This window comes from Gobius niger, assembly GCF_951799975.1.
Source record: "Gobius niger genome assembly, chromosome: 17".
NCBI classification, from domain to species: Eukaryota; Metazoa; Chordata; class Actinopteri; order Gobiiformes; family Gobiidae; genus Gobius; species Gobius niger.
The window spans coordinates 27,243,771-27,262,354 of record NC_136868.1 but is presented as its reverse complement, the minus strand read 5'-3'; the positions used below and the strand labels follow the sequence as shown (position 1 = coordinate 27,262,354).

Here is an 18,584-nt window from a genome sequence, read left to right as displayed (position 1 = left end):
CAGCAGGAAAAAAACAGCCATCAAGAAGCGACGCAAGATTCATCGCAATGGAAAATTCCAGTTTTCTCTCAAATGTCATGGGATTTCCAAACATAAATGGCACATCTGATTGCAACAATGACTGTCAGAATAATTACACCTAGATATTTACTGCCCGTCCTACCTATCCTATCCAGCGCACTTTCATACTGATGTCGAACTCCAAGAAAGTTTCCACTGCAAGCCCAAGGCAGAAGACCAAAGCAGACGATCAATACAGTAATAACATCCTGTCTACTGCTTGCAACTGGTGTAAAAGACGCCACTATACAATACGCCAATGGAATTTCATTAGACATTCAGCTCAGGAATCGATCCAGGTTGAACGCATCGCTAAAATAGAAAGTAAATCAATGACATTTATAGATACGACATTGCGATTTTTCAATCTGATAAATTGTGCAACTCTACTGAATGTATTTCCAGCTAAAGAAGATATTTAAGTCTGACAGATTTCATTTGACCTATTCAGTGTTGGACGAACCCACCAAGGATAAGTCACTTTTCCAGCCAAGTGAATCAAAAAGGCAGTTTTAACATTATCCGACTTTCATAACTAACTTATGTCATGCTTGGTTCAGTGCGGAAGAGATTTATTGCCATTAACTGTGCTGTGGCGAGCCTAAATCCTGCTCGTGCGGTAGCCTGGGAGCGAGGGAGGGCCGACGTGAAATGAAAGGCTGCGTGCCATTTCAAGGATATCTCTCTTGAGTGAAAGAAGTGAGACTGCGACACATATACCATTATGTCACCGAGGATTAGGCGCTGGCTGTGTTTTCACTTGCCACAGCGGCCCGTCCATACGGTTGCGGTGTGGATCGAGCATGTCCCAAAGCCCTCTCGTTGGGATTATCAAGCTCTACTATATAATGTCATGTGGACTCAATCAGATCCTGCAAAAAAACTTACATAGCAGTACCCGATCCATATTGCAATTTTTATGATTCGAGCAAATGATGTCTATATATGGGGTCTTACTATGTCTAAAAGCACAGAAATCACATTTAGATATCATCCCAAATCACGTCACTCTGTTCAGTAAAATCAAAGTATTACGATTACATGTTGTCAAAATTCAAAAGTTTAGAAGTGAACTAACTGAAGATGCTATCAATTATGACTAAGCAAAGTGGTGCAAACTGTTCCTCTTTGAAGCCCGGGCCGGTCACATTACATAATCGTCTGGTGGTAATAATTTAGGAAGTACAAGATGACCAAGCTGCAGAAATGTCTTATTTTTAACACTGTATTTAGGGATGGCCCACTTTGCACAAGAGGAGCGCTACAGAAATAATCACCCTTTCCTGAGACAGATGATGGCTTGATTTAAATCAGGCATTGAATATAGAAGAATGAAGAACAATGATGTTGTGTAAAGACTGTGCGGCAATTTAATTAGGTTGAGGATTCAAATCGAAAAAAAGAGAAGTTGAAGTCTGGGCCCATTTGATTTCAGTGCTAAGCTCCGGTTTGGTATTGCTGAAATGGTGGGGCGAGCAGGATATGCATTTGTCCAGCGCTCTTGTGGATATCAATCATCTTGTCTCGTGAGATTTTTTTTATCTTCCCACCGCAAAAGCGAATTGATCTCAGTGTCAGTGGTTCAATCGATGAAGCTCGAGAACACATTTAGTTCATTGACGATTCTTTTTCCAAAAATAGACCTACGTGTGACTTTAGCGCAGTGACGTGCGAGGGACTTCCAAAGACACCGACCCAACTTTACGCATCCGACCCAGAATAGAAACTGACCTTTGCTTGGCTCAGAGTAAAACATTTCACAATATGTTCTCTGTGACCTGAGTCATTCTCTAGGATTTTATATCCAACATAGGGTTGTCTGTCCACACCAACATTCTGCAAACTAAGCAAAGGAAATCATCCTGTTTCGCAGCAAAGTCTCAACTCTTGGAACCTATTTTTAGGGCCAACTTAAACTTTAATTTGTTCATGTACTGCATATTTAATTTAAATTTAAATTTTAATTTAATTTAAGACACCGACTTTTCACATTGCTAGCATGTTTGTTTGCTAAAGCGATAAATGCTAGCTTGTTATCCTGTTAGCGGTATAAATGCTAGCTTGTTATTCTGCAACCGGTATAAATGCTTGTGTGTTATTCTGCTAGCGGTACAATAAATGCTAGATTGTTTTTCTGCTAGCGGTATAAATGCTAGCTTGTTATTCTGCTAGCGGTATAAATGCTAGCTTGTTATTCTGCTAGCGGTATAAATGCTAGCTTGTTATTCTGCTAGCGGTACAATAAATGCTAGATTGTTTTTCTGCTAGCGGTATAAATGCTAGCTTGTTATTCTGCTAGCGGTATAAATGCTAGCTTGTTATTCTGCTAGCGGTATAAATGCTAGCTTGTTATTCTGCTAGCGGTATAAATGCTAGCTTGTTATTCTGCTAGCGGTATAAATGCTAGCTTGTTATTCTGCTAGCGGTACTATAAATGCTAGCTTGTTATTCTGCTAGCGGTACTATAAATGCTAGATTGCTATTCTGCTAGCGGTATAAATGTTAACTTGTTATTCAGCTAGAGGTATAAATGCTAGCTTGTAATTCTGCTAGAGGTATAAATGCTAGCTTGTAATTCTGCTAGAGGTATAAATGCTAGCTTGTAATTCTGCTAGTGGTATAAATGCTAGCTTGTTACTGTGCTAGTGAGCTAAAAACAAGCTTGTTGGTCTACTTGCAAGGTTGTTTTTTCATCTGACTAACCTTAGTGAAAACATGTTTTTAAAGCGCTTCTAATACTGAGCATGCAGAAGAGAGATGGATAACAGATAAGCAGAAGTGGGCAGGGACTCAAATTGCACAAGAAGAGACACAAGATTGACAAGAACTATTTCCTTTTACTAAACAGTGAAATTGAAATTAATAACCTTTTTATAAAGCGCAAACAGATAGATAAACATTGGAGGGTAACTAATGTAAAAATAAATATTTCTTTAAGCAGTCTACAAAAAGTACTGGATGCAGTCCAGTAAATTAAAGAAAAAAGATATTGCTCTACTCTAGAATGAAAAACCTTTTGGCATTTTGATCTTGCGACATCTTGTTGCACGAGATCTTGGCCCATCCCACGATCCCTTGCAAATCAGTATTCGAGTCAACTGACCAGAACAGCTACCATCGTTGACATCCACCGCTCACAAATTAAACATGCTATACCAAATTAATTCACTCTATCATGACCGGCTAATTAAAACTACAACGGATAGAGGATGTATTTGTCCGTTTTCGTTTGTCCGAGTAAAACATTCAAAATGTAGTCAGGATTGGCACAAGCTTGTTGTCTGTTAGCAAGCAACAAGCTTGTTGGTCCGCTAACAGGAATGCTAACATACTAACTTGTCAGTTAACTATTGCAATAACAAAAAAAATATTATGGGGTTTGGGCAAGCAAAACACACAAACAAAAAAAGTGATTCTGTACTATAGCTCACCCTATATTGCTAAAGTTATGATAAATATGGATGAAGAAGCATATTTATATACAATAGCAAAAGAGTTGCCAGACCTTCTATGACAACTAAGTCTAACTAACTAGTTTGCTAAATATACTTTCTTTGACTTAAACATTGAAATCCTATTAAACCGCTGCATGACGCATTAACTGGAAATCCTGGGACAATACACCACTTTATACTGCGAGCCTGAACAATGGGACGTTTACGGGAGCGCTCTCCTTCTGCCCGATGGGAGGCTGTCAGCGTTCGGGACAGTGGAGGTGGAGCAGTCAGGCCTGGTGTCAGAGGAACAGCTGGCCGGTGTCCATGCCCTATCCGGTTGCAGCTCAGATTTAACAAACGCAATGGAGCCTTCAACGGCCTCTCAAACAGCTATAATTGACGACTTGGTGCTTAAAACAGTGTTCTCAGCTCCACTGGGAATATCGGAGACCCTTTTTTGTAAACCGGGAGAGAGGTAATTAAAGAATGTGACTCATGCATCCACCATTATGATGATTCAGCCTGCATCAAGGATATCGGATAAATGACGCCGCAAAATAAATATTATGAGGATTTTGCAAAGACAAATGGATCATTGTCAGTGAACAAAACTCTTTAAGAGACTATTTATTAATGCTTATGAGCATTAATGTTTAATTGAATGTAGTCTATTATTTACCGTTTTGTGTCTTATTTATTATCTTGCATCACTTGAGAATATCATTTTCTCCATCACATCAATATTTATCACGATATATAGGGCCTGATACAGTACAGTAAATATCGTGAACAAGAATATGAGTGATGTGTCCAAAAGTTATAAACCAAATCACAACTACATATTTTCTAAAGTGTAGTACCTCACACAGCAAAATGCAGGTTCAACAGAAAGTGCTGTGTAACTGCTCCAGTAGAAATAGTAGAAATATTACATTAAAAAAGTATTGGAAGTATTGATACTTTGATAAAGCATTGCGATATATTGTAAAACAATATTTTGTCCCAGCCCTAATCATCACAGTCCATGTTTGTTTTATGTTGTGTACTATAGTCCCATGTGGAAATAATGACCATGCTTAAACATTTAAATTACAGGCAACAAACCGGTTTGTCATACCATTTTTTGAAAACTTGTATGTCCAATTTTTCTGACAGAGAATGCTGGCATAAGCTCTTCCAACACTTGTGCACAGTCATGGGAAGTTCCGATCACGCAAAACCCATGAGGCAGGTTTCTTTGTTGTTAAACGGAGGAGCGAGGTGTGGTTGCTACAATGTGCTGTATTATACACTGCTCCTGGATTTGTTTTACTTTGAGCCAGCAGAAGCAAGCGTCGTCATTTTTACTCCTTAGTTACTGCTGGAAACAGATGGTGATCATGTGAAAAAAGTTTTTTGTTTTTTTCCCACTTAAGGGGTTAAGAATGATACCGTACTTTGCATAAACACAGAGACGGAGAGAAAGAGTGTATGGTGAAGTGTGAAAGTGGCCGAGTGCAACAGGAGCTGTGCCTCATGCTTTAGTGAGGACAAACATCATTCTGGACACTGTTCCCTCAAAGCACCACCGTGTCGTCAGATCTAGGGTCTGCAAACATGACATACTATTCCACTCCAACAGATGATTATCTATCACCAATATTTTCTTATAACTCAAAGTTTTTTGTTTGGTTCTTAGGAAAATTATTGAACAGAAAGCAGAAAGACACTTGGGGTTGAAAGTTTCTAAAAGCAGTTTTCTATAAACCAAAAAGGACTCTCTCTCACTTCCAAAATCCCTGCACCTCTCCCCAATCAAGTCCTCATTAAAGCTCAGTGACTGAATACAGGTGGTTCTGGTCCTTGTGTCCTTATGGCATTCCAGTTTGATTTGTGAGTGTAGAGTATGTTTTATAAACCACTATTTAACCAGACTGCAGTAAAAAGGTATTATGCAGAATGAGGACATTTTAATAATCCAAATTAATCTGAATAATTACTGTGCCCAAACCACACGGCTGCATTTTTGGAACTACAACATCGTTTACTGAGCATCAGAGTAAGCAATGAACGAACGAGTGGATGCACCATACAGGGCAAACAGCGCTTACATTCACTTGTTTCCAAGTCCATGACATTAACATGATTTATAATACAGTAAATGGACCAATACAGTCGGTGGAGAACATTTACGCCCCATAGGGATCCTTGGTAGACTACAGAAGGAAGGAAGGAAGGAAGAATACACTTGAACAATACAAATGGGGGTAAAAGAACCAAATTGAAATCAGATTTGTCGGCGCAGTAGGAATATTTTAAGTGACTGACGTAGATTCACTAATGATCTTGTAAAACATCTGTGTCCAGTGAGAATCGATGTCGGTTTGAGAGTGCACACTGTGCACTTCACCACCTCATTGTCGACTGAATCACGATCGCTGGTCACGCATCCTTCACTGTTCACGACGAGTAGCACACACGGTCTTAAAGAGACGCTCCACCGACAAACCACAGCTGCACAGTCTATTCGCCCAATGTTGACATGAATTTACTAATTGTATCTGTTCAAAGGTGAAGCAATGTTGTTAAAAAGCTTACAACAAATACTTTTTAACAACAGAACTCCCAATGCGTTTTTACACAGAAGTGGGATATATATACACCACTGTGTGATCCGACCTATATATGTATCATCCACTCCTACTCCTTTAAGCCAGTGCAGATGTGTGGCTGCCTCTTTAAGGCACTGGGCTGTCCCCTGGATGTCCACATTGCAGTTACAGTAGTGCCCTGACACCCAGCACACAGGCGTTTGTCATCAGCTGCCCCACACACCAGTCCTCTGTGTGTCAACGGGACCATCGAAAACAAAGAGTACCTTTCAGGGTCTGCTTTCCTCCCTTCCCCTTTTCCCTGTGCCCCTGGGCCTTTACTCACGATATGAGATGCATCTATAATACAGGCCACTGGGTGACACAGGTGAAGGGCATCTCGTACTGTGTTGATGAAATTAAACTACTCCAGGAGTCAAGCTTTGCGTCCAGTTATTTGTTGTGTACAAGTACTGCTCGCTTGATTGTTACCTTGAATGCCAGTATAAAGACTTTATCGCTACATACGACAGTGTAAAAAATTGTGGTCCAAACTCCTCCCTAACTATCCTTAAGCATTTCTAACATCCAAAGTTGTTAAGCGTGTTTCACAACTTTCATAAAAAATGTGTGGACATCTACCTCTAGGGAAGAACAACTTCATCAATAAAATGTGCACAACAGAGAAGCAATTTTTCCCCACAAAACACTGAAGAGTTCCTTCCAACTACTGAGAAAAGTCCTGTCAGGGTGGGGTGTCACCAGGCGTACCTGCACTCCACCTAAAAGTCTGAGTTTTGTCTCCGAGCTGCCCTTGTCAACACATTTTTTTACTAATCATTACACGGCACCAGAGGACAAAGAGCGCACTTGTTTGTGGCGGGGAGATAGCCGCCTGTCACTTATGCTGTGGTTACTTGCAGTGGACATGAGATAATATTTAACACTTGCCTGCGTTGCTCTTTTACCGGGAGGCGCTGCCAACCATTTACCAAAGGTTTGCAAAAACACTAAGAAAAAAATGAAACCTACTTATGTGTATGAAAAAAATCTTATTGATAAAATAAAGTGGAATTTTATTTAATATTGTAGATAAAAATGGATTGAATAATAAAACCCGTAAACTGATCTAATATAATCACTCTACCCAAAAATAAATAAACAACGCTCCGGGGTCTCCTCAGATTCCTGCCAAACGTGAAAAGTTACAACAGAACAACGTATGAGCTCAGGAGAGGTCAGAGGTCGACCATGTTTTAGCAGGAGGTGCCGTTAAACTGGCCTGTTGTTTGTTTCGATCTGCGGGGAAGAGCTCGTAATGAAACTGTTTTAGGTAAAGGAGCAATTAACTGTGGTAATTGAAACGCGTCTTGAGTTCTGTGTATTTGGTGTTATGTTTCTCTAGTTGCTATAACTGCATATGGCCATTTCAAAAGCTGGTCAAATGACAGGAAGTGAGACATGTCCCGCTCATTAACAGGGCTATGAGGCTTGTTAACACCTTTGATACCCCTCCTGGTGGGGCTCGTTTTTCCTCACTGGATCGCTGATCGTCCGGCGGGCCAGGAGAAGCCGGGAGGAGGCCGCGCCGTAACCCCTCACGCCACAATCCAGATATAGCCGGACAGTGAAGAGGGGGATAAAAATACCACAGGGGAGTGTTCACCGTCCAGGGTAGAGGCAGTGGGCAGGGCGCGCTTCAGCGTTTTTCACACGAGCGCAATTACAGCTGCTCGCTAACCTCTTGCCTTCAGTGCGGTCGGCTGAGAGTTGAGCGGATGCCCCGTCGGAGATAACCACCTCCCTGGGATGCACTGATGTAAGGATAATCGTGCGGGGCGCAGGAGCGGACGCCAACAGAGCCGCAACTTATGTTTTTATTTCTTTTTTTTTACTGTGACACTGCAAAAGACTGCTAAGAGAAGAGCGTCTTTAGATACAAGCAGAGTCAATACTACCTGCTATATTACTATATGAGAAGATGATTATCAGATATCAGACTGATTTAGCTGCAGCTTAATCAGTCCAATACTAAAAGTACATAATAGTTATTACAGATGCACCGATCCAGCTTTTTTGCTTCTGATACCGATACTGGAGAATCTGCTGGTATCCAATATCAGACTTTCTTAAAAGTGCCTGCTGTGAGTGAAAAAGTGAATGATCTCTTTTCTCCATTGTCAGATCAGTTACAGCGCCTCTCGAAAGTATTCATACACCTTGAACTTTTGCACATTTTGTCATGTTTACAACCCTAAACATAAAGATTTTATTTTGATTTTTTTACTTAACGTTCACACACAAGTAACCGACAACTGTGAAGTGAAAGCAAAATGATACATGATTCTGTTATTTTTCAAAAAATAGAAAACCGAAAAGTGGGGCGTGCATAAGTATTCATACAGCATGAATGAATACTTTGTGGGACCACCTTTTGCTGTAATAACAGCACAAGTCTTTTGGGGTTTGACTCTACAAGATTTGCACATGTAGAGACTGACATTTTAGCCCATTCCTCTTTACAAAACAACTCAAGCTCTGTCACATTAGAAGGAGAGCGTTTGTGAACAGCAGTTTTCAGATTATTCCAAAGATTTTCAATAGGATTTAGGTCAGGACTTTGACTGGGCCACATTAATATGTTTTTATTGAACCATTCCATTGTAGATTTATCTTTGTGTTTAGGGTCATTGTCCTGCTGGAAGGTGAATCTCCGCCCCAGCCTCAGTTCTCAGACTCCAGCAGGTTTTCCTCCAAAATGTCCCTGTATTTGGCTCCATCCATCTTCCCAACTATTCTTACAATCTCCCCAGTCCCCGCTGAGGAAAAGCAGCCCCACATCATGATGCTCCCCCCCGTATATTTGACACTGGGGATGGTGCACTCAGGACGATGAGCAGTGTTAGGTTTGCTCCATACATAACGTTTTGCATTTGGGCCAAAAAGTTAAATTTTTGTCTCATCTGACCAAAGCTCCTTCTTCCACATGGAGCTGTGTCCTCCATTTGACTTCTAGCAAACTTCAAACAGGATTTCTTATGTTCTCCTTTCAATAATGGCTTTCTTCTTCCACTCGTCCATGAAGGCCAGATTTGTGTAGATACGACTTATAGTTGTCCCATATACAGATTCCCCCAGCTCAGCGGCAGGACTTCTCAGCTCCTCCAGAGTTATCTTGGGGCACTTGGTTGCATTTCTTACCAGTGCTCTCCTTGTTCAGTTTGTTAGTTTACGTGAACAGCCGTGTCTTGGTAAGTTGGCAGTGGTGCTATACTCTTTCAATAGCCGAATGATGGATTGAACAGTTGCTCCGGGAGATGTTTAAATCTTGGGAAATCTTTGTATAGCTTAATGCTGCTTTAAACTTGTCCACAGCTTTATCCCTGACCTCTCTGGTGCTCCTTGGCCTTCATGATGTTGTTTAGTGACCAATACACTCCGACCACAGCTCTGAGGGCCTAAAAGAACAGCTGAAATTATACTGAGAGTGGATTACACACAGGTGGCCTCTATTTAACTGTTAGGCCAAGGTGTGAACATTCTGGAGTCATTAGGAATGTTATAAAGGTAATTTAATGCACTCAGAAAATGCTGTATGAATACTTATGCACGCCCCACTTTTCACTTTTCTATTTTTTGAAAAATAACAGAATCATGTATCATTTTGCTTTCACTTCACAGTTGTCGGTTACTTGTGTGGGAACGTTCAGTAAAAAAAATAAAAATAAAATCTTTATGTTTAGGGTTGTAAACATGACAAAATGTGCAAAAGTCCAAGGTCTATGAATACTTACGAGAGGCACTGTAAGTCTAATCTTTTCTTACATGTTACTATCTATTATATATAATCTATTAATGACATCTATTAATAAAATAATAAATGAATAAACTAATAAACATTACACAAGGATCACTGGACTTTTCTACATTAAATATCCTAAGGTAGCAGACAGGATATATATGTATAACATAAACAACTCACATAAAATGATCAGATCATTACAAATATGTTCAGATCAGTTATTCTACAAACAAATGGCTGCTCCAGCAGTGGCCAGTTCTATTTGATTAATTTAGATGATCCAATCATAATTTCTGTCCCAGCTTTGATTAGTTGACATTAGCATTAGCATGCTGCCGCTAGCATTAGCCACTGCATTGCGTGCAGCTTTTTTTTTTTTTTTTTTACTAACTCAGCAATTGAATTCACCAGGGTTTGAGCTTAATGCAGCATCTCCATATTCACTTCAGTGTCGGATATTTGGAATCAATAGCCAACATCGTATTCATCAGCTCTGACACCAGTGTCGGATCAGCGCATGGAAATAGTTATCCAACCCGTCAAAGTCACTTATTGTGGTGAAGCAAAAAAGTGCATATGGTTGTTGTGAACATTGCCTTGGAGAGATTTACCAAAAGCAATGAGATAAGCAGTAGTGCTCAGTCATACGAGCCAGTAAATGGGTCAGACTGATAAACCTTTATGCAAAAAGGCCTATAAACTTACCAACTTACAAAACGTGCTTTGGCTTGGTCAATTAATTGTGACCATTCAACCATTAAAGCCTCTCATTCCGAAGCCATTTGTCTTTGTGTAGAGCCAAAAGTGCTATTATGCGATGAAATAGAAATGTGCAGAAAAGCCAGCGCAGCTCACAGACAAACAGGCAATAATATCGTTTTGAAAAGTGAAAACCTACAGGCCTTGACATTTAACGCGCTGTTGCTGAGCCACAACAGCGACGGCACTTAGAGAGATTTCATGCTGACACTAAACATAAAGAGTAAATTATTGATTGCTGGTTGGACCTGGTGTTAGCACAATAGAGGGGAAGCGCTTCACTGTGATTTAATATCATTACAGTGAGTACATAAGGTGTCAGGGAAGTTTTAAAAATGAGGCACATTTTCCACAAAAAATAAAATAAAAGCTTGTGTGGTTTTATGAGGCAATAAAACAGGTTAAGTATCTCTACTTCTGAGAGAACTCATAAAGTTAATTTTTGATGATGTCCAAAGCGACGTTACACGTTTAGATTTTTGACAAATGTGCCCTCTGCACCATTTCTTGTGTTTGTAGACCATATATAAGGCTTCTTGTGTTATCAGCCCGCTCTTCCTTCCTTCTTTGATATAGATAAAGTGAAGCATGGTTGACTTATTAACAGCTTATCATCGGACGCTGAAGAGGGGAGAGTATGGATACATCAATGTTTGACTTTCTCAGGTCAGAGAGTCAACTGCACTGGCTAATCCCCTAATATTTATAACTGAGCTGACATTTTTAGACTAAACGTAAAGGCGAAAGATCTCGAATGTCACTCCAAAAGCAGTTCCTAGTTACTGTGTTAACCATGACACGGGACAAGGCGACACCCAACATTACTACTTATCATTCTAGTATTTTTGCTAGAAATACTTCATCCATGAATTCAGCACTCAATAAAACCATTACAGATATTTGGAAGCACAAAACTGTTTTCCGGTGACTAAAGTTTCTCAATGGCGACAACCTACTCACCAGTTTAATGGCCACATATTCGTTAGTGTATAGATTTTTCCCAAGGCGGAGCTCCCCGAAATTCCCGCAGCCGATTTTTTTCCCGACGCGGAAGTTGGGTCCGACCATGAGCACCCCGGAGTTGGTCCCTGAAGTGCGGCCCCCATGTCCAGTCCTGCTGCCTGCCGTCTTAGACATCTTTTTGCCTTCCTCGGTATCTCCTTTGCCCCCTCTCTTGTCAAAATCCATAAGCTTGTGATACCCTGGCCTCTCCACGGTTATTCCCCGGCCATCCAAACCATAGGAACTCCAGGGACGCCGGACGAGGGTGCTTTGGAAAACGGGGGCTAGAAAGGTGGATTAATTGAAAGTACAAGACGTTGCTAGACGATCTGCCTCGACGATTGCGGAAATGTTAAAATCGTAGGTCCGAGATTTCCATGTCGAGACCAGAGACTCGGGTTTGGGCAGTGCAGGGACGTTACCACAGGCGTATTATTAGTCGATTTTGGAGTGCACTCCGTCCGCCGGCTATTGCGTCCACAAGGCCACTTGGAAACATCTCCCGGAGTGCGTTCACCCCTCTGGTCAGCCTTCAGTGAGGGACGGGACGCGCGCCATGTTTAGGGCCTCCAGAGACGAGGCTACCCTGGGACAGCAGCAGACGACTGAGGGGTAAGGAGGAGGTTTTAAATGCCTGGACTGGACCTATGAAGAAGAAAAGAAAACGTAGGTTATAAAGAAAAAGTCATATTATTTTCTTTGAACCTTTCAGAATTTTGTGGTCATTTAATATTTTCCACGAGAAAGCATTGAACGATATTGTGAGATGAAGAGCAGCTACAAACATTATCAGTCTACTAATATATAAGTCAAATCAAAGCATTAACCTGGATTGAATTGCATTGTGCATGATTTTTTACTAAAATGAGCACTGAGTAATAATTAAATCCCTGAACTAACTGAGACCCACTTGAAATCTAAGCTGGTACACTGAGGCAGTCCCACTAATTTAGCTCAATGTGCTCTTCAATTCATTTCAACCTTGATTACTAGTTAGTTGAAACTTCCTAATTTACATAAACTTTCACAATAAAAAGGGGAATCGTTAGATATTCCAGAGTGTATCGCATTATTAAAGTATCACAAACCTCTAGCTACTGCACAATAAAAATGAAATGTCTAACACGACTCGTCTCTGGGCTTGGATGGTGGTCTGAGGGGAGCAGGTAGAGTGTAGCGCAGGCTCAGAGATGGGCAGTCTCTATGGAAAGGCACTTACATGGATCAATGACCACTGTAATGCCTCATCCCATCATATCGTCCTGCATCATTGAAGGACTATCATTGGAGGGCTTTGGACAATAAAGTGAGCAGCCAGTTGAGTTGTATCATGCCGTCTGAACAGTGTCTCTAAACTCTAGGGTTTGATGGGTTCCAGCGTCATTTCCTTGTGTACACTTCCTATTTGGGTTTGATCGACACTGTCATATCACACAAAAGCAATAAAGTAGAGGTTGTGTGTACCCGAAACGTGCGCACAATTCATACAAGTGAAAATTACGAGAAGGATTGTGATAACTGCAGAGAGCGTCTTAAAATCTGCAATTTCAAAATGGTTGGCTGAATTCAATCATATACAATCTTTTTTTCTGGCATAACTCAAAGCTCAAATTGTATAATAGGCCAATATCGTTGTCAATGTAGCGTTGTCATGGTGATTTGCATGACAATAAAAGCGATTGATTCATGGACTGATTGATAGCTGTTCAAAAACACAGATCCTACAGTCTCAGGTAACTCCACACTAATATCTGCACTGTCATGTAACAGCTGTTATGGGTAGATGACAACGCATAAGAAAAATGTAAGGTATTGTTCTTAAATTACAATAAAAGCCAGAGATAGAACTTGGACCGTGAGTTTGACATTTTTAGCCAAAATAAACTTATAATGCACTATAAAACCCTTAAACGTGCCATTTTTCAATGATCATAATAGTAATGATAAATGTGGTGTTCATTTTGGACCTTTACAATGCTACACATCTGCCTTCATCAGCTCTACAGACACCATGCTCACAAATGACGATTTCCCTGGCCAGTGGCGCTACAAAATAAGTGCCAATTGGCGTTGAGTCAATGGAAGCTTATGATTTAACAGAGCCAACATGCTACTTGATAATGGAGAAGTTTTGCCATATGCCAAGATTAGGCTACTGAGTCTTTATCAATGGTGTTAGGGAAGGTTATCGTAACATTATCATTTCAAGTTGTTAGCAAATACTGGTGATACGTGTCTGTAAAAAGCGTAGGATTGACATTAGCTGGTTTCTAAACAAGGCCAGTCACTTTCAGTCATATTTCCTAAGGTGAACGTCATCTTTGTGCTGATACAGTCTATTGTAACCATTGTATATGACACTTTCATATTGATGTAAGAATGGCACTCATTGTATTTTAAATGATTTGACTAAGATTGCCGCAAAGCCATGTCAGTAAATGAAGCTAGCTCAGCTAGCACTCATCAAAAACACCGTTCCTGCAGGGCCTGACTGACGGAATCGGCAAAAAGCTTTATAATTTACGAGGATTCTAGTCACCTCATTTCAATAACAGCTTCGGAAAGAGTCTTTATCAAACACATGCAAACTGACTGGGGCAAAACGGGAAGGAGCATAAAAAATTCATTGAGCTGCATTTACCTATATGCTTAATAACTGGTAAATAACACCTCTTCCCTGTGTTCTAACTTATGTCATCAAGTGAATTGATAGTTCGGAATATTAAAAGTTATAATTTCACCTGAACACGCCGTGTAGACTTCAAATTGCAGCGATATCGTTGACCATTATCCTCAATAAGGTGGCCACTGCCGGGCAACTCCTTAATCCTAAACAAGCCACTGCACAGCAGCGGCAGCCTGGGTTCCCTCAGTGCTTAGCTTCAGTTAGCCACTGTACGCTACCCGATTTGTGTCAAAAGTGATCTGCGCATGCGTGACTCGGTCTACCATCTTGGATATACGGCAATCATACCTGGACAATCATCCTTAGATTACTGTTTCATGTATTTCTCATTTCAATTTCTTGCAGTGAAACATTTCTAACACATTTTTTGGAATCAACACATGGAAATGAACTATACAAACATAATTTATGATTGCCACTTTAACACAGAAAAATAACAAAAAAACGGTTTGCATGGTCGGTCTCGATATTCTCTCGTCAACATGGGCAAAATAAAACATCATTCCATGTTAAGATGTTGATAAGGATGTTTCTCAAAGAGCGGAACATGCCTGACGCAGATCGGGTTGTATCAGAAGCTAGCGCTCGAAACGATAGAAACAAACGGGGGCGAGAGTACATGAATACGTTTCCCATATGCGTTCTGTCACCAATACAATGCGTATTACCTTCAGCTGTGAACAATCCGAAAACACTCAGGTGAAAAATCCTCGATCCTGTGAATATGTTTTCATCTCTGTAATCCTCCAATTGCGATGATTTTGCTGTTGTCTCTTTAAGCTCCTCCGCTGCCGATGGTGGCCAGGTGCAGCGTCACTCACGCACAGCCGCGAGTTACGCCACAGAACTCACGTAAACGCGTTGGTGAATACTACCAAGCGTCTCATGGAGATATATTTTTTATTTCAGCTGTAACTTTTAAATTGTTCTAATTATGAAAGGAAAATAGTGTATATTTTTTTATTATGTTTGTCAAGATTTTTGGGAAACCCTTTCCCTCAAAATGGGTTTTAGACATTCTGTATAAAATTCTTGAAGACTTTTATTTTATAGGCTACTGTATTTCTTGATAGTTAAAGTTATAGTGGAACTAAATTTGACAAAATACTTCCTATATCATTGTATCTAGGATGTCATAGGTGCTCATATCACAAACCATCACGACAAGGTTAGTTTTTATAACAATCAATATTTATACAAAGAGTTATTTTATCATTTATTGATTCTTCAATGAGAAAACAGCAACAGTGATAATCAATGGCATTGTCTTTTAGCAGTGTTTCTAAACAATAAACAAACAAAAAAGTTGCCAATTTGCTCATCTGTGTATTGTTTCTTAATTGTTTGGTAATAAAGTGTCCCTCTATGTTCACAATAGAAGTCCATCATTGAGTTCTTATGTGACAGATGTTTGCTGTTACAGTCCCAGGTGAGGGAAGGCCTTGTTAGCTAAGGGAGTGTGAATAGAAAAGCTACAGTTTTTAGTGATGGATGACGGAGAAGTCCCTAAGGCAGAGCGCTGCTGTTGTACAAAGGGCCACAACATGGGGGGCAGGGCCAGCTCTGCACCCAGCATTCCTCCTACAAGCTGCTGCTGCTGCTGCTGGGGAGGTGTGTGTCTAAAACCTGCAAACTGGGGAGGGAAGTGTAGTCCAAGATGGTGGATTTCAGGGTCCAAAGAGGGGAGAAGTTTATGTGTATTGTGCATGATGGAAGAATGAGGAGGAGAAGTATGTCTGTGGTTTAGGGGGAGGATAGAAGTGTCTTCTTTCAGCTCAGCTTTGACTTCTTCAGGTGCAGTTTTGAGCTGCTGAGGCACTTCTTCCAAACTGTGCTCTTTGGAGAGTGGAGAGGACTTCTGGCCCTTGCGGAACTTGGCTCTTCTGTTTTTGAACCATACCTAGAACAAAAGGGTACATGTTAGACAGACGCAGAGGTCGTTTTTTTTATACGGGCAACAGAGTATGTATTTCATTCACATATTCTTGTTATGAGTGAAAAATCACATATGGAAATCACTTTCAAACTGCTATATTTTTTATTTTGAGTGAGGGGCGCCAAAACAGGCCAGGATCGCCACTGGACAGACACATGATAAATATAATCAGTGGTCAACGTACTTATTTCCATGACTTGAATAAATACAGATGGTCAAATAAAGAACTGAGGTATTTGCCTTAGAAAACACTTCAACGTTCAAAGTAAAAAGTACAAATCATAAATAAGTAAAAAAAAACACAAAGTTCATGCCCAAACTCATCCCCTGTACAGCAACGAAATCTTCTTATTTACTTTTTTTTGTTAACTTCTGAGCTTTTATAGAAATATAGTGAAGCAGGAAGTATTTTACAGTATTTCTATTTCAAATGTCGTGGCGTAAGAGTGATCGGTTATCAACAAATATATGAACATTCTACATTATGTAACATGTGTGGGCTTACCTGAATGCGGGCCTCGGGCAGGTTGATGCAGACGGCCAGCTTTTCCCTCATGCTCACGTCTGGGTACTGAGTCTCCTGGAAGGCCCTCTCCAGAGCCTGAAGCTGGGACACTGTGAAGGCCGTCCGACTGCGGCGCTGCTTCTGTGGGTTTCCATAGCGGGCCTCCAGGAGCAGCTCTGTAAGGACACCATTTAGGTTAGACATATGAAAAGAAAAACAAGTCATAATATTGGGGTAACATGGGCTGTCATCAAAATGTGGAATGTGATGATAATACAGTATGAAGGATGGGTGAGTCTCTGATTTACTTTCTTTTTTTAAGCCACACTGCATAACTTCTCACCCAATAAATGAAATCAAAATAAATGCTTCTTTCCATGCGTTTGTGTGTTTTTAATGGCCAGAAATATGAGCTCGCTTGGCTCTTCTGTCTCCTCAGACTTTGCTGGAAGCGGGACATCACCAGAAGCTCGTCTTTGCTTTGCTTTGACCGCTAGGTGTCCAAACTTGAGGTTGAACTACATTATAAAGTCCTCTTCCAAAAATCATACAGTAGAATTGGTTTGGTATCACGCAGGCATGTTTGTTACAGTTCAGTTGGACTAATGACAGAGCAACATATAGGCTAACTTGGAATTTTCCGTAGTGTGGCTTTAAAAAACGACTTTACAGTAAAGGCCTTTTTTGATCTGTCTGATGAGAACATGTTTTTTTTTTGTTTTTTTTAATTTTTTTTGTATTTATTGAAAAGTATATGAGTATACAAAGTATGCCAGGGGGTAACAGAATTGTACAATACAATTATTCAGTTACACATATATTATATTTTGAGCAAATACTGATAGTTTTTAGAGCCTTTTTGTTATCAGAACCTTCCAAGATCTTGATATATGAGAGAGTATCACTAAAAAAAGTTGGGTTTCTGCTTAGAATATTTACATTTGTGAATATAAAATGTGGACCAAAGGATAAGTAAATTAATAACAAAATAGATATCTTCATTCTTTTGCTTTCTGAAGACGTTTTCCCATTTCAATGTAAAGTCCTTGTATAGATGTCCAAGTATAAAACTACACTCTACGCACACGTCATCCTCGCGCATCCTCTAGCGTACGTCTTGCGTCGTGACCATCGTGACCCACCTGCCAGTCTCTCCGCCACAGACAGCGCGTGTGTCGGAGATGCGGAGTAAACGTGGTGCTGCTGCGCCACCTGCTGGTGAAGGTCAAACAACATGGCGTTCATGGTGTGGAGAGGCAGAGCTGCAGCGCTGGGTCCGCTGCACAAACCCAGAGAGTTCATCATGTCGACCTGCAAGAAAGAGGGTTTAAATGTGAGTCTGAAGCAGGTTTTTATGACTTCAATAATATAATGCAGGGAACTAGACCCAACACAGAAAAGGCACGTGAGAAACAGGATCCCTCTTTTTGGTTCAAGTAAGAGTAATCATAATGGCACTTTTGGCGAATCTGTAAGTTTAGGTGGGTATACCAGTTATATTTACTCATCTACTTGACTAACATTATGGTACTAACTAACTGTGCATTTTGAAGTAGTTTTAGCATACATTAGGGCAGGCTACTTTTGTTTAAAACTGTTTTGGACTCTTTATTCAATATGTAGGACAAACGCTTCTTGTGACATTTAAAGTAGCACTTTGAGATTCCCATGTAAAGTGCTTTACAAATTAAAGGTATTATTATTATGAAAATCGGAGTTTCGTTACAGAACTTAATGAATTGATTTTCATTTATCTTATCTTTAGATAGTGCATTCCCCAGAAACACACTCTGAAATAATATTTTCAAATGTGTTTTATTCCGTCTG

General features: G+C 40.3%; 2 protein-coding genes across 7 annotated transcripts in view; both read right to left on the bottom strand.

Moving 5' to 3' along the window:
• The window catches only part of csnk1g2b (casein kinase 1, gamma 2b), a 39,440-nt gene extending 24,317 nt beyond the window's left edge, over window positions 1-15,123 (bottom strand). For 5 of the 6 annotated variants that reach the window (XM_079574758.1, XM_079574761.1, XM_079574762.1 and 2 more), the window contains exons 1-2: window positions 14,372-14,511; window positions 11,589-12,275 (exon numbers count right to left, since the gene is read on the bottom strand). In XM_079574758.1, the coding sequence (XP_079430884.1) occupies window positions 11,589-11,816 (228 nt within the window). In that variant the 5' untranslated portion in view covers window positions 11,817-12,275; window positions 14,372-14,511. Of the gene's footprint in view, window positions 1-11,588; window positions 12,276-14,371; window positions 14,512-14,984 lie in introns of those variants that run through there. The other variant, XM_079574759.1, reaches the window with a different exon arrangement.
• Window positions 15,124-15,587: 464 nt separating this feature from the next.
• On the bottom strand, window positions 15,588-18,065 carry dmbx2 (diencephalon/mesencephalon homeobox 2). The gene is made up of 3 exons (XM_079575156.1): window positions 17,900-18,065; window positions 16,758-16,933; window positions 15,588-16,216 (listed from the first exon to the last, which is right to left on the bottom strand). The coding sequence occupies exons 1-3, from the start codon at window positions 18,060-18,062 to the stop codon at window positions 15,734-15,736; spliced, it is 822 nt and encodes a 273-aa protein (XP_079431282.1). The 5' UTR covers window positions 18,063-18,065; the 3' UTR covers window positions 15,588-15,733.
• Window positions 18,066-18,584: the final 519 nt, after the last annotated feature.

Coding starts and splice junctions, on each gene's coding strand:
- dmbx2 (XM_079575156.1), bottom strand. CDS start 18,062: ATGATGAACTCTCTGGGTTTGTGCAGCGGACCCAGCGCTGCAGCTCTG. Junction 16,934..17,899: donor TGTGGCGGAGAGACTGGCAG/GTGGGTCACGAT, acceptor GTGTCCTTACAG/AGCTGCTCCTGGAGGCCCGC. Junction 16,217..16,757: donor TGCCCGAGGCCCGCATTCAG/GTAAGCCCACAC, acceptor CTTTTGTTCTAG/GTATGGTTCAAAAACAGAAG.